This window comes from Conger conger, chromosome 7, assembly GCF_963514075.1.
Source record: "Conger conger chromosome 7, fConCon1.1, whole genome shotgun sequence".
NCBI classification, from domain to species: domain Eukaryota; kingdom Metazoa; phylum Chordata; class Actinopteri; order Anguilliformes; family Congridae; genus Conger; species Conger conger.
Window position 1 is genome coordinate 32703040 of NC_083766.1, and position 20462 is coordinate 32723501.

A 20462-nucleotide genomic window follows, 5' to 3' on the forward strand; every position below is an offset into this window, starting at 1 on the left:
GATACAAAGTTCAAACTGTTATCGACAGCTGAAATCTACCCAACTCCAGAAAGGCCTTCCCTCCCTCCCAAACAGAGATCAGCCGGGTTTCATTTTCAGTTTTCTGAGTTCCAACAATGTTCCTTTGTTTTGGGGCCTATCATGTGTGTGTGTACGTGCACCATTTAGTGGGATACAAAGTGAACAACATTTAATCCATTTGTGGTGTGTCATAAAGTGATTCTAATCTGTTGATATGATACTGCAATACCTCCAATTACCAATTATATTGTTATGAAGTGTATAGTATGAACACAAAGGTATGCTGGCCCTTCAAAGAAGAACATTTGACAAGGAAAATTTAATGAAAATTAAATTATATTTATTTACTGACAATGCCCTTCAGCTTATAGTGGATGAGTCTTGGGGCACACGCTGACAGGGGCACTCAATAGAATGGGCATGGCAGGGTGGCAGGGGGGTGTGAGATCTTTTTATCGGCAAAATATCACTGGCAGCACCTCTGGCCAGCAGAAACAGAATCCTCTGCATAGCATGTTTGAAAGGTTGGGGGTTCATTCTAAGAGGATTTCTGTGGGATTATTTTGACCTGTTGAATTATGATGGAGACTATTGTGGTTCATCATCTAGCTTTTGACAGCATACTCAAAAAAGTACACTGACAATCAATTAATACATTTGGGCATGTCTGAGAGGTCAAAGTGTAAAATGTATGTTTTTCATAATGTGTGTTCTAGCAGCAAAGGAATCATCATTGTATCTGTTCTCTCTGTATCTAGTTTTTGATTGAATGCCATGTGCATAAATTACGGTTCAAAGCTCACCAGGTAGCTGGCCTTCACAGAATTTATTTCAGACCTTTAATTTAACTATCTGTTGGTCGTGTATTCCCTTGTTTTATATTTGTAGTCTGACTTTGTTGTTGGCCCTGCTGAACTGGACAATGGGACCAATCACACACAAAAATAAATAAACTGTCACAACTCCAAAATGGTCACCATGGTACAGATAATAGACTGGTGTGAAAGGGGTATTGCTAATGAGATTAGATTGAAGGCCTAATGCCTAGTGTCCTTGAGGGTCATCTGTGACTAGTGATAACAGGGTCACTTACACATCACCTAATGAGGCAACATCAACCACCCTACGTACACACACACACACATTCATAGTTTTTTCAATGAAAGGAAATGGAAAAAGATAAGTATTCTCTTCTCACAATCCATCTTATATGGTAAGCTTTCACAGATAGATAGATGACCAAACACACTAGATTTGTTTGCTTCCTTTATCAGTCAATTTTCAGGATCTCAATCTGGCAGCATTACACATTTACGGCACAGGAAAAAAGGCTTGACTACGTTGAATCACCTTTAAAAAATCCCAGAAAAAAAGCCCCCTGTTTTCATCAGCCACTGGGTTAAGTCAGCCCAGCAAAATGTTTTTTTGGGAGGGGATCTGCTAACTGTTATTAATGGTATGAAAATGCTGTTGAATGTTCAGCTTTACTTGACAGTGCCAAATAACCTTCCCTGGGTGCAGCATCAGGGCAGCATACCTTGGCATTGCTACTGGCCAGAAAACTTTGCACCATTTTATACAGATACTAGCAGGCTTATTCCTTCAAGGGCTATCTGACAAAACACAGTGAAAGGAGGTAACAACAATCATGGCTGAGATATATAGATTAATTTCCATTCAGGATCCATGAGAGCACAACGTTCATCAGTACTGTGGAAGAAATGGATTGGATAAAAACCTGAAAAGGGTTGAGGTGTACCTGATGCTTTTCCCTTAATAATTAGCTACCTGTTTGAGTCAAGATTACAGTGGTGCAGGCCCAACCTCCCTGTTAACCGTTAACAATCTACAAACTGAAGCCTGGCCATTTATTCACTCTTCCAATCCAATAAAAGAGACATAGCGAGACCCACTATGGGCGAAAGGTTAACTTATAAAACTGCAGCCTTTATGAGCAATGATAGTCAATGCTCCGAATATGTTCAAACGGCTTTTGGCCAATCCCCACGTGATGCTGGCTGCAGGTGACTCCACCTCCTATTTGAAGAGAGCTATAAAGATTGTGGTGGGCATGTTTTCAACTGCAGATGGTACTCAACACACTCACACACACAAACTCAAGAACATTCCTTCCTGAAGTGTTGAGGAAAGCGGTTCAAGAGCCACCAGAGAGAAGAATGCCTGCCGCCGGCCTGGAGATACTGGGGGTAACGTTGGCGGTGCTTGGCTGGGTGGCCAGCATTGTGGCCTGTGCCCTGCCTATGTGGAGGGTGACGGCGTTCATCGGGGTCAACATCGTGACGGCGCAGACCATTTGGGAGGGCATCTGGATGAGCTGCGTGGTGCAGAGCACGGGGCAGATGCAGTGCAAGGTGTACGACTCCATGCTGGCCCTGCCCCAGGACCTGCAGGCCGCCCGTGCCCTGGAGGTCATCGCCATCATCATGGGGATCCTGGCCCTACTGGTCTCCATCGTGGGGGCCAAGTGCACCAACTGCGTGGATGACGAGGCGACCAAGGCCAAAGTGATGATCGCGTCAGGGGTTACCTTCATCGTCACCGCGGTGATGCAGCTCATTCCAGTGTGCTGGTCCGCTCACACCATCATCATGGAGTTCTACAACCCCCTGGTCCTGGAGGCGCAGAAGAGGGAGATCGGCGCCTCCTTGTACCTGGGCTGGGCCGCAGCAGCCCTCCTGCTCATCGGGGGGAGCATCCTGTGCTGTAGCTGCCCGCCCCAGACGGAGGTGAAGTACGCACCCCCAAGTCGGATGGCCTACTCTGTCAACAGGTCTGTGGCTCATAGCTCTTATGACAGGAAGGACTACGTCTGAAACTTGTTTTTTTAACTAGGCATTTTTTATTGTTAAATGTTATTATTTGGTTTGGTGCGCTTTTTTATGCAATTCTTCTTATTGCATTTTCCGGATATGGACCTGAAGAAAATGAAGGGCACCACCTATATAGGAGAAAATGCAGAAGACTAAAGAAATAATTCTGAATCAAGTTTACTTTACTACACATTGTCAAAATAGCCTTTCTCTTCTGTTAGAACCTATAATGCCAAGTGAATATTTATTGAATGCTTAGCTTAATTTTTTTCAATCTCAGCAATAATATCTGCAATCGTAATGCATTTTTGTTTTCAAAAGTGCAATATTTCAAATTATATATGTAATATATATAACAAAGTGTGCTGGTTCTGAGAGATTATTACTATTTTTGTATCAGGCTGTATGTAAACTTTATAGTTGTTGATAACTTTCATATATTTTGCTTTGGCATATGGAACATTTCAGAAACCATTTCAGTAGATAACACATTGTTTTTTTATATTTTGATTTGTGAATACTGAATACTGTCGTAAACTGTGACAGAAATACTGTATATATTAAAGCTTTTTTTTACTTTCTGTAATCATCCTGTTTATTGTCACTCTTTCACCATAATACAACGCAATGGTACATAATACAATCACTAATATTTCTATCATCACTGAAAATGTAATTCTAAATCCTGATGTATTATTATTATTATTATTATTATTATGAGTAGTAGTAGTAGCAGTAGTAGTAAGGCTATGTAAGACTTTATGAAACAATATTGATGGACTAAAGGCATCCGATCAGTAGCTAATCATGCTTCGTCCTTTGGCCACTATGAGTGAGGTGCACGGGTTTGAAATTGGAAACTGTTGTAACTGTCTTAGAGAGGTGATGGACGTTTGCAAAGCACATTATGTTATATATTCGTCACAGGTACACCGAAACTTGATGGCACGTCACACGCATAATCCTGAGGTTCTGTCAGAGGCTCCATAATGCTCCATATTACCATCCCTGATCTTGTGGTGAGTGTGTGGTTGAAACGTTTCTTCTGTGTTGGCTGACTTTTGTAGCTCATGTAATTTTAAAAAGCCATATGTTTACAAACATACTATTATGGATGGTGTGCCACTCCTATAGCTTGAACCAAGCATTAACTGTAATTATGCCCATTAACTCCTAAATTCATATAGGGATATACATTTTTTAAATAATTAATCAATAAAACAAAAATTTTAAAAACCCCTCTGTAATTCCCGAGCTATTGAGTCATTCATCACTCAAAAATAACTGACTTCATCCGCTGAGACAGGGTTTTATGTGGGTTTTTAAATTATTATTATTATTATTATTATTATTATTATTCATAAGATCATTTTCATGATCCAAAAATAATAAATGAAAGTTAGGCCCTATGTCCACTACGCTTCTTTTTAAGAGCGCGAGCGTCTTTTTAAAATAATTTTCCACAAGGAGAGAGCCCATGCGGCCGCCGCCTCTAACGAAAGCGCATGATCCGACCAATCATAGCTTAGATGGGGCGGGACTTAAAAACACCCGAGCGAGCCTAAACGTTACCCGGCTTCGTAACGTTGTTTCAAATACAACGGCAAGAACATGGAGGAGAGGCTTGTTTTAGCGGTGTCAGAGTATGCCTCGGTTTTTTGAACTCTTCGGCAACGGACGGAAGGTATACGTAAGAATGTTTATGTGAGATAGATAGATACATAACCCACGCGCACCGCTTATTTTCTCAGCGCACCTAAGCGATTTTTTTCCCCAGTCGCATCGTCCCAGCGTTTCCCAGCAATTTGAAATAACCCTCTCCTCAATTAGAACTTATTTTTTGTTACCCCAAATTCTGCCTTCCCAATATAATATTAGTTGTTGGCTCTCTATGTGGGTGACATCAAATGTAATGATTATTTTTTAGTACTTGACAGTCTTTGGACTGTTGGAGACTGTTGTCGACCTATGCGTCAGTTTTTGGCTGCATCATAAAGCCATTATATGCACTGTATCGATTAGCCTAGGCCTTAATCAAAATATCGTAAGGTTCAGTCCGTAATATTTATTTATTTTATAACATAGTTTGCAACACAAAGAAGGATGAAAGTTGTGTTGCTCATCATTTGCTTATGCAGTCAACCAGTAGGCTCTTCATTGACATATACATGCATAAGCGACAAGATACCCCCACGGTATATGGTGGAAGAAATGCTAGAACAACACCTCACAACATACCACATACTCCACATTATATAGTTCTAGTGTACATAATCACAGGGTATTGTGATTTTTGTTAGGGATTTTATTCAAGAATACATGAGAAGGTTAAACAATCCAAGTTCAGTTTTCATAAGTCTCAAAATGTCATTATAATGACAGGCAACTGAAGACAGTGGAGCCCTACTTTCAAGATATGAAAGTAAGCAGTAAAGGTCTGGATATTCATAGCTTTGCCAATTAGCTGTGGTAAAACAAGGTTAGCTAACCCCATTCCCCCTCCGGCTGTTTGATTCTTGTGGAAAATAAGCACTTTGCATGGGTCCGTCTGTAAACACAAGCTCCAATGACTGGCAAACAAAGGTGCTGTTCAGGAGCAGAAACTGGAATGGAGTGTAGTCTGTCAACACTGGGTGATCAGGTGCCAGAGCTGCTTATCATGTCCAACATCGTTTACTGCCAGTCTGGAGGCTTGGCCACACCCTTTGGAATGCCAGATCCTGTGAGTGACAGTGGGCTAATTAAGCAGGCCAGTTAAGACCATTCTAGAGAAACTAGGCTGACAGAGGGTCACTTATGTTTATGGTGCCTACTCATCTGAGTTTGTCCCTGCTAAAACTATAATATTTATTTGTAGAGAACTATATAAATACTTCAGCAAGGAAGCATCACATTCTTCCTTCAAATGTGACTTGATTGCATTAGCTTTTATTAACTGGCTGTAATAAATGTTGGCCTTCAAGCGATGCTCCAATGCAAAGATTATGAGTATACATGACAAATGTGATACCCCATACTCCTTGCAACAAATAATAAAGAAATCTCAAAATACAATTTTATTTTACTTTTCGCAAAAGCAATAGGAATATTGGATAATTTAATGTACTGGCAGTAGCTTGTTAATGAGACATATGACGGTTCCTTCTAAGAAAACCTATTATGGCACATTGTGGTTTGCTGGAAATACAGAGATCTACTTTGGAGATCTACGCTGTTGAGTGACAATATTATTACAAAAATATTAATATGTACAGTAAACAGATGACAAGCCTAAACGTTGTGTGCTCGCCACAGGACGGTAACTCATTCACTATTTTTAACAGGACAAAATTCCAGAACAGTTGGATGGAAATTATTTACATGCTCTCTGAAGCCTTCACTTTTCATACACACTAACATTAATCTGCTCTCTTAGAAATAAAGGAGGTACATTTTCTGTTCTTCGCGGATACAATTTATCTGAAAGCACAGTAATGTTCTCTTTGGCTACAAGTAAGTACATTTTCCAAGCAGAAAAGGTAAATTCAATTATATATTGCAGGCGAGGGGTACAATTTCATACACCTATGCTCCCGCCCCAGGGATCAGCATTTGTCTTTTTTGGGCACTTTTCATACATCAACTGCTCAAGGGCCCAACAGCTGCACTAGGCTAAGGTACATGAAAAAGTAACATAGCAAGATAGAACAAAAATTGCCATGTAGCCAGCCCGCCTTACTGTATGTGTAGCTTCAGGCAATGTGCTAATGATGCAAAGTCAAAGAATGGCCTCACATAATCCCAGTTGCATTTGAGCACAAACATCCATTGGAACCCCCAGTGATTGGCTATGTGGGTTTTTATTAGCAATTAGAATAGGAACAGTACATTTCTTGAAAGAAAATGTTCTTATTGTTAAAAAACAGCTTGCCAAATGGACACATGATTGGTTTGGGAGTGATTTTATCACACAACTTGGGTGTATTTCTGGCAGCATTCCCTAGCATCTGTTCTGTCAGAATGTTGAAACCTCATAACACCCTCAGCTATGCAACACTCCCATGATTTTAAATAGCCAAGACGCAACAGTTTTGTAAAAATTTACGATGTTGCTTTGATGCTTGGTCTTAGACAGGATATTGTTTTTAAAAGGAAAATGATAGTATTTCTCATAAACACGAGACATGAATGCAGGTCATACTGTAGAAGAGAAAGAGGATACATTAACAGTGTAGGTCATTTAATAGTGACTTCTCTGCTGCCCCTTGGCTATGGGGCATTGTGTTTTCACTACACTAGGCATTAGCGCTGCAGGACAAAGGACCTTTCTTGTTTATCTGCTTTTTTTTACATTCATTTCTGGGTATAGCATAAGGCAGTTCTCTAAAATATTGAGTGCATCCCTTGTTTTCAGTTACTGCCAAATACTACTAAATAAAATGTATTTGAATGAGTTAGCAGACCTAAAATGTATAAAATTGTCCACTGTCCATTTCATGAAACATTGTTTGCACTGAAAACAAACAAATTTCCATCCCTTAAAATACAGGGGCTTCATCAAAATATGATGTAACTAATTATATTTTTTTAAATATATAGTGCCGTTTGTTTTCTTTTCAGTTGAGCCTTTTCAAAGGGAACACAAAAAGTGAAGCTGCAATTTCAGTCAAGTTTTAAATGTTTTATCTTGTGTTTTTATGTACAAACTGGACAGATAGTTCCTTCATGTTCTCCTTTCTGGAATAAACATTTATTTCAGCTCTGTGGCAGGCCATAGCTCAAAGCGGCCAGGTCAGTTTAACCGATGAAACCTCACCCCACCACATCGTAGCATTAGCCATTGTAGGCAGGGATAATGTGCTCGTTCAGAGAAGCTCAAGCAGCCCTTCCTCCCACATGATGTCACCTCCCAGAAGGACTCCTCCCTCCACCTGCTCCTTGTATAAAGGATACTTGTTCTGCAGCATCGCCACATCACACTGACTTGGAGGGGGCAGCACCGTTTCAGGCAGACTGACAGCTGGCCTCACGCAGGTAACACAGAGAATCTCTGGCCAGAGCCGGCGTAGCAGGAACTATTGAGCAGCAGAGCCAGAGACCATGTCTGCCGGGCTCGAGATTGTGGGCATCGCCCTGGGCGTGGTGGGCTGGATCATCTCCATCGTGGCCTGCGCTCTACCCATGTGGAGGGTGACGGCGTTCATCGGGAGCAACATCGTGACGGCGCAGGTGATCTGGGAAGGCCTGTGGATGACCTGCGTGACGCAGAGCACCGGGCAGATGCAGTGCAAGGTGTACGACTCCATGCTGGCCCTGCCCCAGGACCTGCAGGCCGCCCGCGCCCTCACCGTCGTCTCCATCATCGTGGCCGTGCTGGCCGTCATGATCTCCATCGTGGGGGCCAAGTGCACCAACTGCATTGAGGACGAGGCGTCGAAGGCCAAGGTGATGATCATCGCCGGCATCTTCTTTGTTTTGGCCGGAGTGATGCAGCTGATTCCCATGTGCTGGACGGCCAACACCATCATCAGGGACTTCTACAACCCCCTGCTGACCGACGCCCAGAGGAGGGAGCTGGGAGCATCCCTCTACATCGGCTGGGCAGCGGCAGCCCTCCTCATCATTGGAGGTGCCATGCTGTGCTGCTCCTGTCCGCCCCGGGAAAAGAAGTACAACCCCTCCAGAATGGCTTACTCTGCCCCACGCTCAACAGGTGGGGCCGGTTATGACAAGAAGGACTATGTTTGAACAACCTAAACTGCACTCTCCTGTAAGGAACTCGACCCTCCCCACCCCCAACCACCCAACCGCCCTTTTGTGCGATAGAAAATTAACATGCAAAAAAGGGCACCAGAAAAAGACTCCGCGATGAAGGGATATGTCTGCTATTGCCTTTTGCTTGTTTGTGATCTGTTGCAGCACATTTCTTTTCAAAGAGCCATGGAGCTCGAGCTTTGACCTATATCTCATCTGCCCTCTCTGTGTTTGGTAGAAGGTAAATGCCGGACACACTGCTACACTGCTACATTTATTTACATTACATTACATTGCAACATTACTTACAAGGAAAATTGTTTATATATATAATGAGTAAAACACTTGAACAAACACTATATGCAACTTATTTGTGTATATAATAACTGACTGTGGACACTTATCTGCATGATGTAAAGTGTACTTGCTTCTCTAAGCAATTTATTTATTTGATTTTTACTAACAAAAACCAAAACAATGGCTCCAAATAACATAACGTGGAAGTCCTGTGTCCTTACTGTTACAATCTGAAATGTTTTAACAAAAGCACAGAAGGAGTAGATGAGATCAGTGTGAACATATCATCTGCAAAGCGAAAATATAAAATGCTTTCTCCTCACATGCTTCTTGTTTTTTGCTGTATAACTGCACATATTTTTGATAAATAGGTTGTGCTGTTTTGTTACATTTCTTATTTGTTTTGTTGTGTTTGTATTCCAAAGCAGATTTTGTAATTTTATGATAGGAAACTTTGAAATTGTATAAATGTTTTGTTATCTGGCTTTAAGGGTGAACATCATGTCCTGTGAATACGGTGCAGTCTCCAGAGCTTTGAGTCATGGAGACAAGCTGGCATATTTAACAAAGAGCCCAAAGCTCTTCAGTGAAGGAGCACAGCCAGGAAGCACACTGGGGGGAGATTACTTTTCACTGCATATGAAAAGCAGGCTTCCAGCACACCTGTGCACAGCCATAATACCACTGCTCTGCTTGTCCTCCATTTCAAATGGGAAATTCTGATCCTGTTTTGCAGTTTTATTTTTCAATTAAACAATTGGTATGTTTGTATTTTCAGTGTCCTGTGTCATTTGTCATATGATGTTGACAAAGTGAAACAAAAAGCACCCTAGTAGTGTCATTATGAGCTGCCAGGTATATAATGTCAAAGCTCATTTGTAATGAGTAGAAATCGGATCAAGTTTTCTTCTTTGATCTGCTGACATACTTTTCCATTGGTTTGAATGTTCCTAAAGAACCATGTTCCTATAGACCAGTAATAGGTACATACACCACACAGAGAGTAACCCCCAACTTCATACCTGAATCTTGATAGCATTGCAAAAACAGCAATAAAGATTGTACCCATGAACATGTGCAGCAATGTCGGACATGTGACAGGATTGATAACAGGATCTGAGGGTAACATGCAAATATTTTGGCCTACTTTCACATGGTACAATAAAGCAAATGTGGCCTTTGTATTCAAATTCAAGAACTATTCTAAGAAAACACTATAAAGTAATATAATATAATATAATATTTGGGAGGATATGCACTCACCGAGCACTTTATTAGGTAGACCTGTACACCAACGTGTTAATGCAAATATTGAATCAGGCAATCATGTGGCAGCAACCAAAGGCATAAAAGCATGCATGTGATCAAGATGTTCAACTGTTTTTCATACCAAATGCCAGAAGAAATGTGATCTAAGTGACTTTGAACGTGGAATGATTGTTGTTGCCAGAAAGGGTGCTTTGAATATCTCAGAAACTGCTGTTTTCCTGGGATGTGAAGAGAATGGTGTGAAAAACAAGAAACATCCAGTGGCCAGGGGTTCTGCAGGCAAAAACTCCTTGTTAATGAGAGAGGTCAGTAGAGAATGGCCAGAATGGTCAAAGCTGACAGGAAGTTGACAGTAACGCAAATAACCACACATTACAACAGTAGTTTGCAGAAGTGCCTCTCTGAACACACAACGCGTCAAACCTCTTAAGTGAATAGGCTACACCAGCAGAAAGCCAATAAGTCTAAAAATAAGTGTAATAAATACCTAATAAATGCTCACTGAATATCTATAAAGGTCTTGAAAACAGCAAAGAAATCCGGGAAATAAACCGATGAAGTCTTGCGTGCAGTCGGTTCCTTGTATGAATCATACTTCTGTGTACACTACAGGTTAAGATGCATATCACCTTACAGAGCCACGCTCATCTGTAATTGTACACCAGTCACTCCAACAAGGAGTATCCAAAGGTTTGGTCTGTGACACAGACGTTCACACCCTTAATAACCAGCTTCAGTTTCCTCATCTATTTTACATGAGTAGGCTCCCCCCTCCCAGCAGTCTAAGAGCAAACAGCGGTTTGAGTCCAGAAGGGTTTTTGCATGTGTTGATTGCCCAAATAAGGAAACTTATTTTTCCCAGCATTTTTTAAATGTTGTTATACCTGCTCATAGAGATACAAATAAACTCCACATGCTGAATAAAGGCACCTGTGGACAACAGGATTTTAAAATTTTCAATCAGTAAGACTGAAGCAATTCTATGTGCTTTTATTGGATTTAATATGATTTCTGATTTTTTAAAAGTTAGTTTTTCATGACTGTTGCCACTTTGAATATGACACCTTTCAGAGTTAAGTAAAGTAACAGCTCTTTTTCAATTATTAAAAAGACAAAATTTCCATTGAACAAACAGTACAACTGAGGAGTGCACAGATAATATTCATTTGTGTTTCTTCCTTAGTTCTCTCCTACCACTGCTTTACAAAGTCACACTTTCATTCATTTGTAAACAAATGTGAGTTTCCACAGTAACCTCAATTAAGACACATACATTTCCATAAACGTAACCTTGCCTTTTCATTTCAACCCCCCACCCACCTAAGCAATATTCTTCATCTAATTAAGAGACTTAACCTATAAGGTTTCTGTTCCCTTGGAAGCAGGGCATCAGAAACCTTCCAAAGCCTGTTTCCATGGAGCCACAGTTTCTAAGGATGACACACCTTGGGCCAAACACACCTGAATGCACAGAAGAAGTGGGTGGCTGTTTGCTTACTGGTCTTGTTTTCAGAGGATTTAAGACACACATAATTGATTATTAGAAACCCTTTCATCCATCTTTCTGTAACTACAGGCAATAACATTTGTTTAACTTTCCTTGTGTAAAAGTCATGCTCGTTATGGGTACGCTTCTTCAACGTTTGCTACCTATAACTTAATTATAGGAACATTTGAGTATATAAAATGATATAAACACTCTTTATGATAGCCATCTTAAGCCTTAAGATCATTCTTAAAAGTTATAATTGAAAGAAAGAAATCCAAATAATATCATAATCCGTACAATACATTGTTATTACATAGTAAAACTGAAAGAATTCACTCTAAAATGCGTAAGATACCATTTTAAAACCTTGGCTATGGCACCTTTTTAAACACAAATATAATGATATATTGCATGGGTGTCAGAATCCTGTCCCAGTGGCCTAAAATATCTGCTGATTTCCTGTGTACTTCAGCTCCAGTGATTCTTTTGAGTCTGTGATCGGCTAAATAATCTGCATTCCTTGTTCTCAAGGCCTTAATTGGCTGCTGGTTGAAAGAGAGCTCTAATACCTGCAGACATTGCAGCCATTCAGGACTGAGACCTCTCATATACCAAGTACAATGTTCAACATTCACAATCTCTGATAGCGTAACCGTCAAATTATCTTGAGTATTCTGCCGCAAAAAAGGTTATCTGAAATTCACCTGGCTGTTTGTTCATGGGATAATGGGCCAAATATATATCCAATATGTCCTTCTAAGTGCTGTAATATCAGGAACTAGAGAAACATTAAGTCAAATGCTTAAATGATGACACTTGTTATTTTGGTTTGAAAATATTACCTTGCATGTGTCATTTTTAAGAAGTGTTACATAAAAAAAACTTTTTCTATATATTTTCTTTATAAACAAATAAATAAGTAAATAAAATGAATCTCTTAATTTACAAATAACTCAATACAGTTAATTATTCACAATGCTAAATGAACACTGTCTCTCCCTAAAGGGTTGATATTAGTACTGAATATAATCTGCTACTTATCTTGTTCTACAAAATCCCTGATCAGAGGCAATAGGTCTCAATCCATCATTTGAATTATCCATTAATCACATCAATTAACCATTAACATCCATTGCATATTTAATGAATGTGATGAATTGTGTTTTTGAGTCTTACATACAAATGTATCCCAGGTTAAGTATGTCGTTGTAATTTTCTTCACCAGTTAATTCATTAAACTCTTTCTGGAAAAGAAAAGAAAAGCATGCACATATTTATTCCTTTCCATGCTTTATGTGACAATTATTTATCTCTCCACCATTAAAAATATAAAAACGTGCATGCATCCAATAATGGTTATGACTGTGTTTAACCAAGTCATAAAGCACGCTATTGGGTGCTGATATAATCCAACCACATATGTGAGTTATAAAGTATATTGCAGTTTAGTATATTGCATGATTACATAGTAATTATTGGAGAAAGAATTGTATTGATCTTTAGCGCTGTAGTAGGCAATCACTAGCTGTGACTTACTATGAGATTGTACTGATTGAAAATGAGCATATTTAAAAATGTTTCATAGACAGAGATAAACAGCTGAACCATTAAGCATATCTATAGATTATAGTGTGTAAACCTGTAGAAGTATGGATTACTTGAAATTTACAGCCACCAATCACAGTTACTTCTACACAGTATCATGTGTTAATTGTCTATTTTACAGAGCACTTATTGTAGTCTTTTGCCATGCCTAGTGTTACACAACAATAAACAAACAGAATATTTGCTTAACCTTACACAGCTTGCTCAACCCATATTGTACAGCCTTGTTTATATCTCAGAGTAGATGTTTCATTCTGTTGTTTGTGTTTTTTGCATGTTTATTGTACATGTTGACTTTGACTATTGTGGAATTAAATTTTATGGAATGTGTGAATATTTTTTATTCCGTTACAAAGTGTACCATTTCCTTTGGTATTAGCAAGGGAGTTAACCGGTTACACTTTCCTCACATGTAAGAAATTCATTGTCTTTGAGTTCCCAAAACATCACTCACTTTGGTACATTAAATCATTGAGCGGGAGCCATGGAGTGTGCCAACTGTCGTTGACTTATTTTAGAAATGCACATTGAGCCTCACACTCATGTCCATGCCCTGTACTACAGCATGTATGTAGTTCATTTAAGCAAGCAGAATGTATGTATTGTGCCTATCATACCTTATAAAGAGTCCCATTCTCTAGACAGTCATACTGAGGTATAGATAGACTTGGTCCAAAGGAAACAGAGAGCTAAAGTGAATGCTCAAAGACAGAAAGAATGTATGGATTCTTGGCAAATTCCATTTTTTCCTCACTGATAAATGATCCCTTGATTCCTATTGCAATGCTTCACATTTTTTTAAAATGTCACAATCATCATTGAAATTCAAAAGTGACAGTTTTGTTTATTTACTGTAAAATAATCAGGGAAATGCCCTGGGTTATTGAATGCAAAGGACAGACAAGAGGAAAAATCAAAGCCACGGTCTGACAGATTATGGTAGCATTATTTCACTGGAGATTTGAGGAACATGGTGTGCAGACGGAATCTAAGATAACGAGAGGCAAATATGATTCTGACAAAGGAAGAAATTACTTTCCTATCAACCAAATTCCAAGTCATTTATTGGACCCAAGAATAAGGATAACAGACTTTTCTATCCACTGCATTATCTAAACTTTAAAAGAACCGAAGGTAAAATTACTTTATGGGTGGGCACATATTATCATCAAAAATGATAAATTGTATTAGTATAGCATGCTGTTTTTGAAACACCAGGTAAGGGGTTTTGCAGTACAGTGCTAAAAAAAAACTGTTAAAATGGTTGCAATGGCTTACCTGGAAATATGGCAATGCATAATGTCTGAATTATATCAGGAAAACATACAGGAATGTATGCTTTTTGTTTAGTACAATACAATATACCTTTGGTAAAAGTTACAAAATAGTTACAAAACAGTAGAGATTGTGGAATTTTGAAAAAAGATGTTTCAACTACAGATAAAGAATCTACAGATTGTATAGAGGCGGAAACATGATAATGGTTATGTAAGGATTAATACCGTATGAACGAGTCAGATGTTAGGAAATAATTACCTGACAGGGTGGTGCTATGGCCTATAATGTGCCTCCTGCAACTAAAAGCCAACTGCATCATCGTCGAATAAAAGTTAATTAGCTCACCATCGGCAAAAGGAAATACAATGTTAGGCCATTAACTAATGTTAGCTCACAAGATAATAGTAAGTAATCTATAGACATTTGACGCTGTATTCCAGCCAATGTAGCCTACATTAACACATTTTTGTCACCAGGTAGGCTATAACCGGACTACTTGCATGAATGAATCCACAAATCCATGTGCATGTTGTTGAGCGCATTGATATTTGTTGGATATTATAGCTCTGAAAAAATCGTATTGGTCAATTTCTTTAAACACAGGCCTGTACTTTCCCAGTTACTGCTACAGGGGCCAATTGATTGCAGCACAGGGAAGAGCTTGGCCTAAAGTTGCTTCGAGGAGACCACTTATCGGTTCGGATCCACGTACCACGTGCTGCATGAGATAATACGTGCATGCGGGGTACAACCCCCCAGCATCTGTTTGGTGAACTTCAACCTATGTGGGAGTCAACAGAAGTTCAGCACTTTTAATATCAGAGATACAGAGCAAGGAATTTCCTCTTACACACACTGAATTTTTGATCCAATAAGTTTATTACTGCAAAGTTTCGACCTGCAAGGTCTTCATCAGGCAAAAACTGCTATGATGAATTGTAGAAAAGTAAGTAATGTGCCTAATAAATTTGTCATGATTTTGCCAAAGTTAGGACAAATGATCAATTATGGAATACTGTTGTATGCATGTGTGTTAATATGAAGCAATTTAAATGTTACAAATGGAAATAATACCGCACCGATACCAATAAACAAAGAAGGCATTCACAGAAATGGGAACATGACATTTTGAACATTCAGAAGGAAACTTAATAAGTGGAAGAGCAATACAATACAATTACTTTAAATACATTGCTATAAACAAAGAAACAAAATGCTAATTAAGCTGACATTTTATTCAACTTTGTCAGAGTTAAACAGCAGGGAAATGTTGGTCATTTAAACATCAAAGATGATGCTCATAACATTACAAAGTGAAAATAGGGTCATTTTAAAAATCAGCGAATAATGCAGTGTAAAGACGTTTAGTTCCTCAAAGGTTATCCTGAAAGGTTAACACTAATGTGAAAAGATTCCTGTGGTTCCTCTGGGCTGAATCCATACAAACATCAAACATTTGCCGTCACTTTGAAAGCCAAATTCCTCAGGAAATTCAAGCTGCTCTGTCGTTCACGGTCCGGTGATTGCAGTGAAACCAGGGTCATGTGACCGATACTGGAGCAGGTGAAGGACAGGCTGTTACGTGGCAACTGCAGTTATCAGGAGGAGGGCCTTTCCTGTTTGAACTGAGGGCACAAATCCGCTCAGTCTAAAACCAACTGCGGTTAGTCTCATAATAGCCCAACTTCAATATCTCCCCCCAACCCCCATTGAAATGAAAAACAATTGTTTTTTCTTTTGGCTATAGCTTCAAAATAATAATACAATTCACTAACTTCTTTTTTTGGCAGGTTGGAATAATTATTTCTATAGAAGAAACATGTTTCATTCATGAAAATAATTATTCCAATTGTTCCAATATGTACAGTACACGCCTGCCATTTCTGTGATGTTTTAAATCCTAAAGTGTGAAGTCATTGTTGCTTTGCTCTGCCCAATGTAGGCTGGGAGCTGGTCTGTTTTACCTTTTACATATACTTGAAGGGTGTATTCATAAATACGAAATATACTATACGGGATCTCACAACTAAAGCCAGTTGACTTGGTGAATCAAGGTGCAATCAGGTGCAAAATGGCTGTTGTTCATCACCCAAGATACACAGTGGTGTAGTTGAGTTTATCTCCCCCATTCACTTCAAAGTGCTTTGAGATTATAAAATAAAATAGTATTATATAAATACAATCTATTAATCCACTAATAATAATCTGTGTGTTTCCATGTGTGTTTATACAAATTCCATGGGATGAAGTTGATAAAGAACTATTGTTAATACATTCTATATTATTCATACAACTTGTTTTTGTAAGAGTGAGTCAATTTAAGCACTGTTTTTTTTTTTTTTGCTTTAGTCTGTCTGTGGCTAATATGACATTTTAATAAACTGTTGAGCTAACACACCTGAACAGCTAGAGAGCATTTCACATGGCAGATAAACTATCTGGGTGATACCAGTATCGCAAGAGGTTGAGAACAAAGTTTCCAATGGCACAGAAACAACAGCTCTTTGGTAAAGGCAAGTAAGTATGCTTGTCAATCAATTTATTTAATGTGAAATTCCTCATACCGTTCTTTCTCTCAATATGCAGTGATAAAAGGTAAAAGGGTGCTAGTGGGTATCGGAACGCAGTTGCACCACCAGTGCTGCCGATAAACAATCGACCCAACTTACTTTGGAACGACTCCATTTAGGAGTTCAGGAGATAATACATTCTGTTCTTATTACCACGTAGACCATAAATAATCGTTATGAACCAGGACAGAACAAATTCTCCACTGCTCATTGGTAAGCATGTGCCTGCAAAACAAATAAATTAAGGAGTTGTCAGAAGTACTGGAGTAAGACCAGCATTTTTAATCTCTACACTCACTCCTGTGGTTTGCTGGCCAACACCCTGGACTGCTGCCCTGTAAACAGGATTTACTGTAAGAACTCCAAATAAACATGCGGTATCTTTCAGCAGGTGTGGTGTCTTCAGACCTCTCTCAGCCCACAGACAGCCTCTGTCAGCCTAAGCTAATCTATCAGTCCATAAAATGTTGATGTCTGCCGCCAATGGTGGCAGCAGACAGAGAGGACAACAAGATGATATGTAGCAGGAGTCCATGAATGGACATGCCCTTCACCTTGCAATTTCAACACACTAATGTAGGTTCTGCCAGTTTAGGCTTATCTTTTCACATGAAATAGGAATTGTGTGCAAACTGATCAGAATACCAATAACACCACTTCCCTGATGAGCATGCCCATATTCTAACAAAATCATGGATCAAAAATCATTGAGTGCATATCTTTCATGGCTGTCTTAACTGCATGCTCTCTGCATAAGGCTTGTTACTGTTGCCTTCCATTACATCCATTGAGCAGTTACACTTATCTAGAATGACTTAAAAATGCAGTGGGCAGCAGAAACAGTCAGAATGACTGGGAGGAGCAACCACGCAGGGAGGGGATGGCCAGTTACCTGAGGCTGTAGCATGGAGAGATCTGCCTGGTGTGTTGAGTTTAAACATAGTCCTTACATGCCTTCATCCATCCAAATTCTGTTGCCCTTCATGCCCAAAAAGAACATAAAAAGATCAAAGAAATTCTTCCCTGAGTTTCATGTCTGAGGATAAGATATCCCCCACCCCTACCTAAAACATCACTGAAAAATCTGTGTTTTAAATTTTTCTGTGCCGGGGGTCACTAGTACTATGTTTATTATTTTGTGCCAGTGAATTCATATTCATCATTTGTCATGTGACATATGAATCCAAGACAGTGGAGGGAAATTCCCCTGCTGGGCATATTTGGAGGTGGAGCATGTTGCAGTGGAACTTGCACTGTCTCATATTACAAGTGAATTTCCAGACCAGTAACCCGTCTCAACACAAAAAAAACAACCATTTAAGCTTTTGACCAGCATTTGCCCACTGACACATAATTGATATTGCTAGTCATCATTACCCCCCAAGAACAACACTTATACTGTGAGGCAACAAGAAAAGGGTAATTGTGGGGAACAAATACATGTGTTTCAAAACGTCCAACAGATGAATACACTGAAACAGGAGAGCAACTCCATTGGCTTATAGTAGGTGCACATGTTATTTTATGGAGCCCTGTTGAGCACATATGATTCTCTACTTTTTGATAATATTACATTAATTAACATTTTCTAATGCATCACTAGATTGTCAAAGGTGAACACCTAACATAGCAAGTAGAACATCTGAAAATGGAGTCATTACTGTTGGTGACCTACATTCATTATGGACCCATGAGGAACAGTATAGGGATAACATTCTGGTTCACACTGAAATAAAACCAGATTACCTTAACAGCTAATGGAACAATACCTGGATAAATATACTTTGAAGCGCATGCTAAGACACTGGCTTCTGAATTACAAAGCCCTTGGCTTAGGAGCAGTATTTACAGTTAAAATGTGAGAGGGAAACCTCTGTTCAGCTAAGTAACTTATTGACAAACTTGGGTGTGCTATGGGTTACTATGTTATTGCGGTTTGACATTTGACATTGAGCTGCTGTTTTTGGTGCCTTCTCTGTAGAAATAAAGGGATTTATGTCATATTGATATAATTTACAGTATTTTACATTTTCAACATCAAGACCTTAGAATTATGGACTCCTTTCCATAAATAGTGTAGTTTTAAGATATCAAGCTTTAGAATTTTTCACATTATAGCATTGTTTGGAATTACATCTGTGTTTGTCCCAACATGTCTTAAACAGTAATTTTGTGGTTTAATATTTATCAGCTTGGAAAATAATTTTTTACTAAAAAGAGTTACAAACTTTTTTTTTTTTCTTTCTTGTAAGCAGTCTCTCTCAACATGTAAAAAGTCTTGAAAAGAGAAAAACAAGTGTCTAAATGAGTAATCCCTTCGGTGTAATTTGTGACAGATGGTAAATTGAAAGCAATAGTGCCGGTAAAGGGCCATAGGCTTATGAAAATACTTTTACCAACAGTTGGGAAATACAATTTCTCCAGAGGGGACCCTGAATCACAACAAGCATTTCTTTTTTACCATTGTTTATACCAGATAGGCATAGAATATATTAGTTCCATTGTCTCTTGGTAAACCACTGGAGTGATGTAGTGGGGATAGAAATAACAGTCGCAGATGTTTTACTGAAATCCAATTTAAGTCACACCTTTGCTGGCTCTACAAGGCAGAAAATGATAATAAAAATAAGCGAAATGACATGGCTTCACATATGCTCCTCTTCGGAGTCCACGCTCTGTTTTTGAGTGTACACCTCTCATGAAACACCACGGTGGCCTGGTGTTTTGCATGATATTCACTCCTTTCACCCTGCCTTTGGGTTGCGCCCTCACCATGGTTACCGAGTGGGATGGCTGTTAATTCCCCATGGCTGCGTTTCCCATGGCAGCTGACGAGGAGTAGGCTATTCAAAGCACCTCTTATTTATGCATTGGCCCTCTCTGGACGTGCAGTAATGCATGACAGTACGGCTAACACAGCACACAAAACCTTGGTGTTAAATCAACCTTAATGACCTCACTGTCTGAAAGAGTGGGATCTGCAGTCCGTTACCAATGCTGTTCCTTAGGAGCAGTACAGGTCTATTGTCAGACATATGTCAGGGAAGATTAGAAATAGAATGCTAAATTGAAGCTGTTACAGTGTGACAAAAAATTATAGTCAATACTTTATTGAAATATAATTAAGATTGTTTAACAATAAGATTGTTTTGTTTCAAAAGACAGGTTAAAAGTCAGATCAATGGTAAGTAGTAAAATACAAATAGTATATGTGATTGTGAGTATATATTCTATCATTTTGCTAACTGCTCGTTTGGCACTGCTTGTTAGGTTCACAGGTATGTAAAGTGCCAAGTCACTCAGTGTTTCATAAGGCAGCCTCACATGCTGATTCCAGGGGAAATGCAAACAGGGTTTAGAAAAGAAAAC

At 39.2% G+C, this 20462-nt stretch overlaps 1 protein-coding gene across 1 annotated transcript; it reads left to right on the top strand.

The window, feature by feature from the left end:
- Positions 1–2119: 2119 nt before the first annotated feature.
- On the top strand, positions 2120–9653 carry LOC133133675 (claudin-3-like). Its single transcript, XM_061249820.1, has 2 exons — positions 2120–2679; positions 7927–9653. The coding sequence occupies exons 1-2, from the start codon at positions 2199–2201 to the stop codon at positions 8577–8579; spliced, it is 1134 nt and encodes a 377-aa protein (XP_061105804.1). The 5' UTR covers positions 2120–2198; the 3' UTR covers positions 8580–9653.
- Positions 9654–20462: the final 10809 nt, after the last annotated feature.